Source organism: Spea bombifrons, chromosome 6 (genome assembly GCF_027358695.1).
Source record: "Spea bombifrons isolate aSpeBom1 chromosome 6, aSpeBom1.2.pri, whole genome shotgun sequence".
Taxonomy (NCBI): domain Eukaryota; kingdom Metazoa; phylum Chordata; class Amphibia; order Anura; family Pelobatidae; genus Spea; species Spea bombifrons.
In genome coordinates, this window is record NC_071092.1 from 50207221 (window position 1) to 50221573 (window position 14353).

The following is a 14353-nucleotide window of genomic DNA, read 5'->3' on the forward strand; positions in this document are numbered from 1 at the left end:
CACGGTACTGCCATGTGGTGGGTACCGAAGGGTTAAACATTGGTAAACAGGGCAAGATTGTGGTTGGTATGCCGAGGTTCGGCATATCCGCAAACAAAAACACCATATATTATAAGATGAGCTGATCACACGCATTACCATGGTAACTGTCATCAAACTCACCGTTATTGAGATAAATAAGGGTGGAACCACGCAAATTTAAAGATTTTAAATTTTAACTTTGTAACATGGAAATGAGACTAAATCTTCGTCGTAGAGCTCCAGAGGCAACTAACCCTAAGATCTGCTACTTTGAGTATCAAACTGCTAGCGACTGCTAGTAACTACTACTACTATAGACTGCTATTAACTACTACTGACGGCTAGTAACTACTACTGACGGCTATTAACTACTACTGATGGCTAGTAACTACTACTGGCTGCTAGTAACTACTACTGACTGCTATTAACTACTACTGAGTACTACTGATGGCTAGTAACTACTACTGGCTGCTAGTAACTACTACTGACTGCTAATAACTGCTCCTGACTGCTAGTAACTACTCCTGACTACAAGTACCAATAACTGCTACTGATGACTAATAAATACCACTGACTACCACCAGCTAGAAAGCTGGCCCATGCAGTCCCGTAATTACCAATGGACAGTGGAACCCTGGGAATCTGCCCATCCACCCTGAGAGTGAATAAAACCCCCCAAGACTTGGGATCACATTGAGACCTCCTGGGTACTCACCCATATCCTACCTTCCACCGGCTGATAGAAACATCTCTTCCTCGGTGCCATCACCAGCTCAATCAGGAGGGAGTAAATGATTTGGGTGAAAGGCTCCCAATTTTACCCTTGTGCCCCTTGCATCCCCATACCTAGGACTGTAATTCATGCCCTGAATTGACCCGGCCAGTCACCTCAATCATACACCACAGACTCCACATACATTCAGGTCCCGTCACAAAGGCCTCTGCCAGGATGCTCTCCCAGGGGCCGTTAGATACAAAATCATCTCAAGCTGAGCGGCAAATGATTTTATAAGAAAGCCTTGGACTCCGGTTACTTAAACCAGTCGTTCTGGCTTCACTCTATACGGGCTTCTCAAAGAACATGCAGCGGAAAACTGTAAAACTGATGGCACAAAAGGCAGTTTTAGGCCTTCTGAAATACGAATGTCCCTTCAGTGACCCGGTTAATATTAAGTCACTCCTACAACATTATTGGCTGCAGTCAGAATAGTTAGGGGAATAACATGGGCACAATGGCCCAAAAGTGCTCTAGAAAAGGTTGATGTGAGTCAAGCAACCACCAAGAGGAAATGTTTCTAGAACAGCAGTATCTGGAATAGGATCTAACTCAGTTCATGGAATTCTCAGGATCCATTTTATGAGAAAGCTGAGATTGTAAAGATGTCAGATACCCCCCATGTCCCTCCAAAAGCACCATGGAACATGCGCTCCCAAAACGCGCCGTATGGCACTCGGGAAGTTGGCACGAGTGATGGATCAGGACCAACAAAGTGAGGACACAAAAATTCCTGCACCAGGTACAGAGTATCAGAGACAGCAGAGTATTCACACCAGGCAAGATTCCTCTAAGGGTTAATTAACCCCCGAAGGAACTGCAAATCTACACAAGGGCTCTGAAGGCTCGAGTAAGTAAAGTCTTCCTTCGCATCCAGAGGACTAAGGAGCACGAAAAGCCTTTCTGAACACAAGCGGATATCCATGTGGAAATATTATCATCATTATGACTGACATCTCATTAATATCTACCTCACTTATTAATAAGAAGCCCATTACCTGCCATAGGCACCACCCTAAAACATACCTTCCAGGTGCCCGGTTCCTTAATACAATCCCTCTCTGATGCCCTCTTTCCTTCCCTAATGCTCCTCTTTAAGAGTGTTTACTGGATGTGAGGGTATCACAGGGTTCTTTAACGGGGTAAACAAAAGCCAGTACGCTTCTTCTAAATTCCTCACTCAGTCGCAAAAATAGCCAGCAATAGGTACACACAGGTACTGAGGTGTATCAGGCAGGTACCAGGAGGCACAGAGGTCAGTTATTGAGGTTCAGGACGAGGCAGAGAAAGGTATTAACACTTACAACCAACAGGTAAGAGTATCAAACAGCCAAGTATTAGGAGTAACAGGCACGTCTTAGGCATTACGGGCAGGTATTAGGAGTAACGGGCAGGTATTAGGCATTACGGGCAGGTATAAGGATTAACGGGCAGGAATTAGGATAAAGGGCAGGTTTTAGGAGTAATGGGCAGGTATTACAAGTAACGGGCAGGTATTAGGAGTACCAGGCAGGTATTAGGATAAAGGGCAGGTTTTAGGAGTAATGGGCAGGTATTTCAAGTAACGGGCAGGTATTAGGATAAAGGGCAGGTACTATGAGTAACGGGCAGGTATTAGGGGTAATGGGCAGGTATTACCAGTTACGGGCAGGTATAAGTAATGGGCAGGTATTAGGAGTAATGGGCAGGTATTAGGAGTAACAGGCAAATATTAGGATAAAAGGCGGGTATTACGAGTAACAGGCAGATATTAGGAGTAAGGGGCAGGTATTACGAGTTACAAGCAGGTATTAGGAGTAACGGGCAGGTACTAGGAGTAACAGGCAGGTAATGGGAGTAACAGGCAGGTATTAGGATAACTGGTACCAGGAGGTACCAAACTGCGCTGCCAAATCAGCAGGTCGTGGCCGACTTACCTTCGCAGTGCTGGATCCCCAAGGATGACGTTCACACGGCCTCTGATCACCCTCCTGCCGTGTCCTCCTTGTGCCCCACACACAGCCACGGGACCTCCTGCGTGGGCTCTGGGGCTCCGTGGCAGGGCACAGCGGTCCCGGTTGGGGTAAATATCTGCCGGAGATCCATCTTGTTTACAGCAAGCAGCAGAGTGACGGGAGAAATCTGCGCGATAATATTTATTTCATGCCGTGGGGCGTCTGGATGCCTGGTCCCTATTCCATATCTGAACACCTCACGCGGCCAGTGGGTTTGTCTACAAAATCTCACTAAAGACACATTGCGTGAAAAAGAAACACAGAAATTCCACCGAGTTTCCTGCCCTGGAACATGCGCGACGTCTATATTTAACAGCATCTAAAGCTGTCAAGAACATCTTGTGGTTGGATAAGAGGGGGAAAAAATGCAAAAAACGCAGGCCTCGTGCTAACCAAATATGGAAATATTCTAAAAGTGACTCCGCATCTGGAAACGGTTAGCGCTGCGGCCAGAGACACAACATCCAGAAGTCTGAGCCCTAAGCCTCCTATTCTGGAAAAAGGAAAGAGAAGCCTCTGAGGGCTCCGGATGAGCCGTGCAGGAAAATATGTCACTTAATTAGCAGAGAAATGAATGTCATGTCGAAGGAAAATGCCCAGAATGCAGCTAATGCCACAAGAATCTGCCCCCTGAGTCTGTGCTATGAAGGGGCAGATTAGGAAAGCTCCATAGGTAGATGTACCCTAGTTTAGGATACAGTCTGGCTTTTAAATATATGGAGAAATACCCCCCCCCATCGCAATCTTACCCCTCAAAGTATCCATTTAAACACATGGAGAGAGGAGGCATACAGTTCTTGTCCGGTGACGCGCTCCTTCCTACCTGTTCCAGACAAAGAGGAATCGGGGTGAGGTGGCCCGGTCCCTCAACAATCTAAAGGAGCCCAGCACACGGGGTGCAGACGGCTGGCCACCGTAAGCCCTGATCTCTGAGCACCCACGGTCGCCAGCCATCTGCACCCCGTGTGCTGGGCTCCATTAGATTGCGAGCTCTATGGCCAGGACACTGCGCATCACCTGTCTGGGGTGTCCCTTTAATCTGGCGCCTCTTTGTACATCTCTGCAGAACCTGTTGGTGCCATATCAATAAAACCCAAATATAGGAAGGAGAATATCTGCTTATTTATCACTACTTTTCTTCACTCCCTGCTAGGTGCGCCTTACCGCCCCCCCCGACTTTTACATCACCAGGTCGACTTTCCCCTCACCGGGTTCCCCCCAGTTCTGTTTCACCTCACCGCCCCCCCCCAACTTTCTTTCACCTCACCGGGTCCCCCCTGACTTTCTTCCACCACACCGGGTCCCCCCTGACTCTCTTTCACCTCACCGGGTCCCCCCTGGCTCTCTTCCACCACACCGGGTCCCCCCTGACTTTCTTTCACCTCACCGGGTCCCCCCTGCCCCCCTCATTGGCCGGGATCCGGTGTTGCAGCCCGCGTGCTCCCCCCCGGCCGCGGTTCGCCCCCCCGCGCATTCCTCGGATTCTTTGCAGATGCTGGAACTCGCTGACGTCACGCGTGGCAACAGCCTATATAAACTGGGAGAGCGCTGGGGAGACCAGTGTGACCAGTATAACCCAGCAAACGGGACCAGCACAACCCAGCAAACGGGACCAGCACAGGAGAAGAGACCAGTATAACCCAGCAAAGGATACCAGTATATCCCAGCAAACGGGACCAGCACGGGAGAAGAGACCTGTATAACCCAGCAAAGGATACCAGTATATCCCAGCAAACGACACGAGCACAGGGAGAGAAACCAGTATAATCCAGAAAGGAAACCAGTAAAATACATTAAGGAGACCAGCTCAGACAGAGACCCCCGACTTTTTCCCGCACGGACCCTGCTCATACCGATGGCTCTGCCGGGAAGCTGCCCCGTTCTTGCCGCCGTTCTCCTTCTCGCGGCCGCCGCTCTGCCGGAGCAGGTACGCTTCTTCTTCTTATTTCTGTTGTGTGGCCCCCCGCTCCCGCTAGGGCCCTGGTTATTGTGTAGCCCCCCGCTAGGGCCCTGGCTATTGTGTGCCCCCCCCCGCTCCCGATAGGACCCTGGTTATTGTGTGCCCCCCCCGCTCCTGATAGGGCCCTAGTTAATGTGCATCCTCCGCTCCTCCTAGGGCCCCAGTTATTGTTTGGCCCCCAGATCCCATGATGCCCTTGGAGCCACAGTGTCTAAATCTCTTTCTTGCTTCCTCCCCCAGGTGTTGGGCTCCTGCCCCTCCGTCTGCCGCTGCCCCCTAGCGGTGCCCCAGTGTGCCCCCGGGGTCGGGCTTGTCCTGGATGGATGCGGCTGCTGCAAGGTGTGCGCTGGGCAGCTCAACGACGACTGCAGCTCCAGCCAACCATGCGACCACACCAAGGGGCTGGAGTGCAACTTCGGGGCCAGCCCTAGGGCCACCAAGGGAATCTGCAGAGGTAAGAGGTGGCACATCACAACTGGGTGCATGCAGTTTCCCAAACAGCCCCCCACAGCAAACCTTGGGTGGGAAGGCACCTCCAGCTAAAGGGCTATTTCTCTCCTCTGCAGCCAAGTCGGAGGGCAGACCCTGCGAGTACAACTCCCGGATCTACCAGAATGGGGAGAGCTTCCAGCCCAACTGCAAGCACCAGTGCACGTGCATCGACGGGGCCGTCGGCTGCCTCCCTCTGTGCCCCCAAGAACTTTCGCTGCCCAACCTGGGCTGCCCCAACCCTCGCCTCGTTAAGGTGCCCGGTCAGTGCTGCGAGGAGTGGGTGTGCGACTCGGCCAAGGAAACCATGCAGGAGCTGGACGACTTCTTCAATAAGGGGTTGGGACTGGACCCTAGCGAGGGAGACCTCACCAGCAAGAACGAACTGGTGGCCTTCGTCAAAGGAGGATTAAAGATGTTACCAGGTGAGTGTCCCTCTGCTCTTGTTGCTGTAAATGGGGAGAAGTGGCTGCTCTGTGGCCGTGGGGTTTCTTGGTAAAGTGCCCGTCCCGATGCCCGGGGTTGTTGGCACATATTGTTAATTCATAGACTAAATGTTTTTACTTTATTGTCCTTCTATAGTATTTGCGTCCGACCCCCAAAGTCATACGGTTGACAGTCAGAAGTGTATCATTCAGACCACGTCCTGGTCTCAGTGCTCAAAGACCTGCGGGAAGGGCATCTCCACCAGAGTCACCAATGACAACAGTAACTGCCGGCTGGTGAGGGAGTCTCGTATCTGCGAGGTCCGGCCATGCGAGCAGCTGAGCTACGCAAGTCTAAAGGTAAGAAGTGACCCTGTGGTGGGTGGGATGGCCTCTTCTCTGCATGAAGTCCAGCACTGTGCTGCGCAGTTTCTGAGAGTTCACTAACACAGGTATGTCTCCTCTCTCCCCCAGAAGGGAAAGAAATGCACGAAAACAAAGAGGTCTCACGCTCCAGTGAGGTACACATACGCCGGCTGCTCCAGCATGAAGAAATACCGTCCTAAATACTGCGGGTCGTGCGTTGATGGACGGTGCTGCACCCCCCAGGAGACAAAGACCGTTAAGATCAGATTCCGCTGCGAGGACGGGGAGACCTTCTCCAAAAATGTCATGATGATCCAGACCTGCAGGTGCAACTACAACTGCCCCCACGCCAACGAGGCTTACCCCTATTACAGATTATCCAATGATATCCACAAATTCCGAGACTAAACCCACGGTCCCGCTCGGAGCGGGGCCCGGCGCCTTAACACGAGGAACTTAACTCTAAGGATGTTACTGTTGTGGAAGCTCTGCTCCCCCTATGGACGTTTTGGGGTACTGCGGCCGTGACATCTGGACTGAGAATTTACTGCTTCATAGTACTGGAGCCAACGATTCGCTTCGTTTTCGGAGCATTTTTATAATATTTTCATGTTTTTGTTAGTAAATTATGTGTTGTTAAGAGCTATTCCTACGCCGGCGAGAGTCAGTTCCACGTCACGCTCCTTCCTGGCGGAGCGAACGCCTGTGGCAGCTACTACAGTCCTGCAAGCCTGCGTGGCTCTTTACTCCCTAATGAAATGTCGTTTTATTTATCAAAAGGTAGCGTTTGTGTTAAATGTAATACTGGAATAAATTGTAAATTGATTTAATTTTGATATTCAATGAACTGAAGAATTTATTTATGGAATAATCAATTAATAAAAAATATTTACCTATTTTTATATATTATTTTCTCTTTTGTCTCTGTTTCTAATACAAAATAAGCTTTAAGGGTTATTACTGTATACAGCGCTGTGGGTTATATTACTGTATACAGTGCTGGGGGTTATTACTGTATACATTGCTGGGGGATTATTATTGTATACAGCGCTGGGGGGCTATTACTGTATACAGCGCTGGGGGTTATATTACTGTATACAGTGCTGGGGGGTTATTCTGCTGTATACAGCACTGGGGGTTATATTACTGTATACAGCACTGGGGGGTTATATTACTGTATACAGCACTGGGGGGTTATATTACTGTATACAGCGCTGGGGGTTATATTACTGTATACAGCGCTGGGGGTTATATTACTGTATACAGCGCTGGGGGTTATATTACTGTATACAGCACTGGGGGTTATATTACTGTATACAGCACTGGGGGGTTATATTACTGTATAGAGTGCTGGGGGTTATATTACTGTATACAGCGCTGGGGGGTTATATTACTGTATACAGTGCTGGGGGTATATTATTGTATGCAGTTAAAATAGATTTTCCGTGGGCTTCCCCTTTAAACATGCGCAGGGCAGGCATAAGGTCCCGAGCACAAGGCCAAGAACTGAATAAAAGGGGCAGATGAGGCAGGACTGACGGCTCTTACCTGCTTTTTAAGTTTCTGGTTTACTTCTATTCCTGGACCTGGAGTTGTGATCCTACCCCATTCGTGGTACCAGAGGGTGTTATGTACTTAGCACAAGGTGTATAACTGATGCTTCCTGTAGTGACACATCCTAATTGGCTGATCTTATTTGCCCCCTGCCCCCATATCACTTTGTGTGAAATTGGGCAGTTTATAAGTACCACTGTGAAAAAAAATCACAAAATTGACCTAAAGACATATTTTGGGCAGCATTCATGCCCCTACGTGGGGTATTCAGCTGATGGAGGGTTTGTCACCTATGTCTTTAACTTAAGATGAGTATGGCCTATTATTTTGCCGCAGGTAAGAGGAATAGGAGCATGTTGGGGAGGGTTCCCCCCTCCACAGGGTATCTGTTCCCATGTGTACGAATACAGGGCTAATAAACTGGCTCTGACCACTGGCTCCGACTAGAGTAGGCTGACCACATGAGCCATTTTTTTTATTGCTGATCAGAGTAGGTAATGTGCTGCCCCCTGCAGGGTGTGAGAAGTATAGCTGAGTACTAGCTGAGATGGCGGATCCGTGACTACATCAGCCATGTCATAAAGGACTTGGTGCAAATCTACACAGGTGAAGTGCTGCCCCCTGCAGGATGCGGGACATATTGCTGACTCCCTTCCATGAGTCTATACAGCCAACATACTGCAGGGGGCAGCACTTTACCTGTGCCACCAGGGTCAGTAACGTACGAAAATTTAACATGTCCAGGAAAACGTGGCGGATGGCCATAGACCACAGGAAGTAGGTGGGCTCGGGTCATTCCCGCATAGATCAATATAGGTCGCAGGAATGTTGAATTGGAAAGACCAAGATGGCTGCTTCCATCGACTGAATATTACTAAGTGTTTTGGGTTTTTATTTAGATGTAAATGATATGCAACGTAAAGACAGGAGACTCATGTGACGTTTTAACTTTAACTGAATCCCCAGCAGCAAAGTCATTTTCTGTTGAAGCATTAAATAACCTAAACAATTAACGGGATACCCGTTGTACAGCACTGCGGAATATGATGGCGCTATATAAAACTATACATAATAATAATAATATAAGGCTCAGTCACAGGGCGGCCAAGTCTTGAGCTCCATGAATGACTGTCTGTCTCTTTCTTGACCTGAACTCAGACGTGAGAACTGAATCCACAAACTAGCATGAGGGACGGAGATCTTAAGCGAGAAGAAATGGGGATTTAATGTCTTCTAGTTTTATTACAGGCAGGAGAAATAACATTTCTTAAACGTGGATTCATTGAGCGACCACTCTAAGGATTTACCTGTGAGTGTAACTTAGTGAGCTTGGAGCACAACGCTCATTGATCTGGCAACTCGGCCAAATCCGCCATCAGATGGAAAACCCAGCGAGTCCCAAGTTGCCTGGGTCCGGTGATTACCCCTTCCCTAGCCTGTTTAGCACTTTAGCCCCCCAAATGTGTCTTTCCCAGGGTATAGAATCCCCTGCCAGTACCTCCATGGGGTCGGATTATACGTCAAGTTCTGTGATTTCCATCGTTTTCCATCACATTCCAGAACCGTGAGCTTTGAGAGCAGAATCACCCCAAGCAGGGACCGGAGAGTCTGACCTTCTCAGATAAACAACAATGACCTGGAAGTTTGTGTCCAGGAGCCTCGGGGTATTTACACGGAGCAGGTTTTGTAATCATAAACTCCATAGAATTATCGTTACAGGTTCTGTGTCAGGAGGGGTTTGCGGTTCTGCGGATAAAAACAGAATTACCCCAGCAGGGGAGAGTTTGCTTTAACTTAATGAGCTTGGAGCCTAATAACTGATTACAAGTGAAAATGCTGATTAATGGACGGGAATGCCAAGAATTCGAATTGCTGTTCCAAATGAGGATAAAGGCCAGGAAAAAACCCTGCTTTTTAATTACATGATACTTTCAGACTATGCAGGGGGTGAAAGAATGTCAAGTAGCGGGAGTTTCGGGGGTGGATGAAGGAGGAGAGCGGTGGGGGCAAAAGAGGCAGCAAGGGGTAAGTGTGAGGTAATTAGGAGCATGAGAAAGATGAGGGGAGGGAGAGGGAAGATAGGAAGGGAAGCAGAGGAAGATGTGGGAGAGGATACATGGGGTATGGGCAGAAAGTGGAGGAAGTCATTGCGGGGAGGGGGGCACTTTTGTTTACGATCCTCGTATAAAAGGCAATCCAAGTGAAAAGTTTTCTTTCTGTTACTGCTCCACTTGTTAGAGGACAAGGCCTCTTTTCTGGCCGGTGGAGGCCATGTCAGTTGTGTCACAAGAAGCTTGTTGACAGCTGCAGATGTGGCACTTCAACCAGGTTTTTGAAGGGTATCAGAGCCCCCCATGGCTCCACCAATTACCCTGTGCTTATTAAGCCAAGTCCCGACATGTGAGATTCTGGGATATCCACAGGGGAAGGTACGACACAGGCTTCATGGAGAGGCTCCTCACCTTTTCACAGGGTTTCCTGCTGGGTCCTCGGTCTGTTGGGGTTTTGGGTCAGGATTATGTGGGGTCCTGGATCTTGGGATCAAGTAGCAGAGAGCTGGACTTTGACGTCTGTTTTTTCGATGAATTATTACGGCTTGCACTCTCATGAGGCACAGCCACGAACCCAGAAGCAGCTGAAGAATCAGGACTGAGGCCTACAGTGAGAAGAAAGAGGTTCCATGACAGAAAGGTGACATGGAGCTGCCGCAGAATTATAGAGAAGTCTCTTTCCTGGAGCAGAATGTCACGTGTTTAAAATGAATGTAGGAGACTTTCTTGACAGCCGAGGAGTTACAGCCGATATCTCAGGATCAGAATTTTTTGCCAAAGGCATTGTACATTTTTAGCTGTTATGGAACCAAAATACCACCCGATGTTCGCTGCAGAGCAGGTGGTCTTGTCTGAACAAAAATTATTAGAAAACTGGAACATTTTAGGATTTAGAGGAATGTCTTCTGCTCTAATATTACTTAACAAAACACATAAAGGACTTTCAGGGTTATTTTAACCCCAATGATGAGACAGAAGCCTGGTGGCCCGATGCAGGCAACGTGTTCTGATCCCAGCTGGGAGAGTCACATTTACATTTGTATATATGAAGGATGCTGTGAACTGCGCTTGAGCATACGGGGACAGAGCAGGGCCGTTGGACGGTAGGGAAACAGATTCTTCCAAAGAGGTCAGGCAGTAAAGCTTCCCATCAGCCATGCATTTATCTTTGGCGCTGCCCTAGGCCTAACTAAGGGCAGCGCCACTTGCCACCCCCTCCGCCATGCTGTCTTTACATCTAGGCATCGGGATATGATATCATATCCTGGCGCGGCACAAAAGGAAGCTATGGTGGACTGTGATGACCCAGCACAGTCTATCCTGGTGTTAACGGGCCAGTTGGGGAAGAACACGCCACTGCCACCCATGGTCCCTGCTCACAAGCCCCACCCCTTCTGATGTCACTAAAGCCTTCTGCCCAATCCCCACTCACTTGAACGTGGGCCCTGTGTCTGTTAATGACATTCCATGTGCGGCCATCATTAATGCTGAATCGTGGATTGCTATCTACACTTTAGAGCCCAAGCCTCCCAGAAGGAGGCTTTTCACACAATAAAAGATAAAAATCAGTTAAACTCCACAACGAGTGGCGACATCACACAGAACAACGGAAAAATGATTTTAAAAATGGCATTGAGAAGTTTTCGCCGGGTTTGTCAGTCACAGTTTAAAAGTTTTGAGATTATGTCTCGAATCCATTTCTTAGGGTTTTTTCCTTTTTCAATGATTTGTCATTAAGTTTAACTGTTATGTATATATATATATGCCACCTCCACATCAGCTGAAATGTATGGAATGGGGCTGTTGACATCTCATGAAGTTTTTCCTGATGGGGCAGATGGAGGGTCCAGTCTGGTTTATAAACATTCTTTCTAGAACTTCCTGAGTTTCCGTTCATCAGTTAGAAGAACAAACATTCCTCAGTTATTTTCAGGCTGAACACACGCGGCTCTGTCCTGCCGTCCACAGACATTCCCTTCAAATCCCCGGCATTTATTCCTGGCATGCAACTGGGATCCAGAACTCCAGAAATACGTGTGCCTCCTAATTGCGGAATATATATGCAGGTTATTCAGGAATTTCAAGCACCGTGAAGCTGAAAAAACAATAAAAAACATTGTATAATATGGCTGAAATCAGGGGTTATGTGTGTGCGTTTCTATATATTTAGACATAGATATATATACTGTACATATACTGCACATACATACATACATACATACATATTTACACAGATACATACATCCCGGCTGCCCCCACTCCCGCAGCTTTATCTCACACGGTGTGGGCAGACTATATTTTAGCGCTGGGTCACGTGACCCCGGTTCGCTCCTGTCTCCCCGCGGTGTGGTTCAGGTCAGAAAGCCCTTTCTAAACTATTTTGACCTGTAGGAGGAGCAAGGAACAAGGGGTCGCAGGGTTGCTCTGGGCCCCCTAGAGACACGGGCCCCATCGCAGCTGCGCCCACTGTAGTTACGCAAGCGGGAACAATATTTCCCTAAACTGGGGCCACAAAAAGTGAAGCATACCATTGCCTAAAATGTCTTGGTATGGTGCCATTAAGATTTCACTTCACTGGAACCCTGAAAACAGCCCCAGACCGTTACCCCTCCCCCCAAACGTTACCGCAGGCGCTATGAATACCGCTGGAGAGCGCCCTCCTGGCATCTGCCAAACCCAGATCTGCCCCAAAGACTCCCGGAAATCTGCAGTGAGCGAAGCGACAGAGGACGGGCATCTGGCAATATCTGGCCAAGACTCTCCGCTCGGCCTTAGAGAAGGCACTGAAAGTTTAGTCGGTGACATTTTAGGTGATAGGTCTGACTGGACATCATCCTCCAGGGGATGAGGCCACGTCTGGTGATGTGAGTACAGCGGGGGTCGCTCCCCAAATACAGAACGCATCCCGAGACAGTATTAGGACAGAAATCCTCAAAGTTTTCCTCAAAACCCCCAAACAGGATGTTTGTCCATCTCTGGGGAATTTATTCCGTCTCCGCAGCAGTCATTTATTTATTGTGAACGCTCTCATCTCCGTGGCTGTCCTGGGACATAATGCAAATTATCCCAAATAAAACCATATGCTGAGCCATGGTAACATCTAATCCAAACAGCGGCGTCTCTTCCGCGTTCGCTTTAATCCAATCCCATAGCAACAATACAAAAAACAACTCATGTTTTGTGCCGTCCACAATGATGTTTATGCATTCCTGCGCTGCAACCTCTTAACCAAACACAGCTAATGCAGTCGCATCCCCAACCCCATTAGGGGGAGAACGATACCCCCTGGCCATTAGAGACCCCCCAGTGAGCAATGGAGACGGGGCAGAGAGGAGGCCGGATCCACAGACCCTTCCAGCTCCATAGGATCAACATTAGGAGTCGTCCTGCGGCTGCAGATCCCGCAGAAATTCCTAAAATCCCTGTTTTTCACTTGTAGATTTTTGTACAGCTATCTCCGCGGGGTTTTACGCCACTTCTCCATTATACTACTTTCAGTTGTTTTTTGATTGCAGAGGCAGGGTTGAGCGTGGCTCCCACCCTGGGCTTCACACATCGGAGGGCCCCGCTGTACCACTGCTTACAGCGCTCTAATGCTTGCATCATCCAGCCCTGGCTGCGAGCGACGCAGAGACGGTAAGCGTGGAGGAGAGCGAGAATCCCACCGCTCTTCCTAAGCAAAAAGGGACCCCACAAACCCTCCATGCACCAGGGCCCCGCAGACCCTGAGGGCAGCAATAATGTCTGCATACAGCCTCTCTGTGTTGGAGGAACCTTCATTAAAAGACAAAAACAAGTTTGTGTAAAGAGATTTGTGGCCAAGAATCTGGAAAAACTTTTTTCGCCTTCCTGTTTTCTAGAGAAACAGAGAAAGTATTTCTTGAAATGTTTCTCTGGTTTCCATTTAAACAGACGGCGCATGCTGTGGCTTCCGCTGCCCGTATTCCAAGCTCCTGGAGACATTCCTTCGCAGGAGCTTCAAAGATCTGGCACGTAACAGATTAACCTTAATAAACACATATTCCGGGATTAGGCCTTCAAACGAGAAGAAGATCGGGGTCCGCGTGGAATGAAAACACGTTGGACGGTTCCCACGGTTTATCGCGTTTCATATTCAGGGCCGTTCTGCTGAATGCAGATTCTTTGGGATTCACCTATTTTTCAGGTTAGTCGAAGCGTAAATATTTTTCATCCAAAAATGTTTTACAAACAAGTTCTACAAGTTTAAAAATGAAAAGCCCCTCCGTCCAGATCATTCAGCAAATAATCAAATAGTTCCATTGAACGCATGCGCGAGTTCTACCGCATCCCCGGCCCGAGCAGCAAATTTCGGGGAAACAGAAGGGAAATTGGGGGGTTTGTCATCATAACGTTAACTTCAAAGCATTTATCGTCTGCCGCTGATAACAAACAGATCTCTTTAGTGTTAACGCCACGCGAGTCGTCACGGGGTCTACAGCCCGTCAGCTACCATCGGCCTCATCATGCGTACCTCAAAGACCATTATCTGCAAGGAAAACAAAGTATCTGCCCTACACAAACCATCAATAATCTTCATACTCTTCACCTATTCTCAAGAACATTACCGACATCTCTTCACCTATTCTCAAGAACATTACCGACACCTCTTCACCTATTCTCAAGAACATTACCAACACCTCTTCACCTATTCTCAAGAACATTACCAACACCTCTTCACCTATTCTCAAGAAAATTAC

At 48.4% G+C, this 14353-nt stretch overlaps 1 protein-coding gene across 1 annotated transcript; it reads left to right on the forward strand.

Annotated features, from left to right (window-relative positions):
- Positions 1–4408: 4408 nt before the first annotated feature.
- CCN1 (cellular communication network factor 1) lies at positions 4409–6939 on the forward strand. Its single transcript, XM_053468952.1, has 6 exons — positions 4409–4446; positions 4535–4717; positions 4991–5204; positions 5317–5664; positions 5822–6024; positions 6139–6939. Exons 2-6 carry the CDS (start codon positions 4646–4648, stop codon positions 6436–6438), a joined length of 1137 nt encoding a protein of 378 aa, XP_053324927.1. The 5' UTR covers positions 4409–4446; positions 4535–4645; the 3' UTR covers positions 6439–6939.
- Positions 6940–14353: the final 7414 nt, after the last annotated feature.

Excerpts from the sequence above, each read along its gene's own strand:
- CCN1 (XM_053468952.1), top strand. The coding sequence starts at position 4,646 with ATGGCTCTGCCGGGAAGCTGCCCCGTTCTTGCCGCCGTTCTCCTTCTC. Across the intron at positions 4,718-4,990 it reads CCGCCGCTCTGCCGGAGCAG|GTGTTGGGCTCCTGCCCCTC; the intron begins GTACGCTTCTTC and ends TTCCTCCCCCAG. Across the intron at positions 6,025-6,138 it reads TGAGCTACGCAAGTCTAAAG|AAGGGAAAGAAATGCACGAA; the intron begins GTAAGAAGTGAC and ends TCTCTCCCCCAG.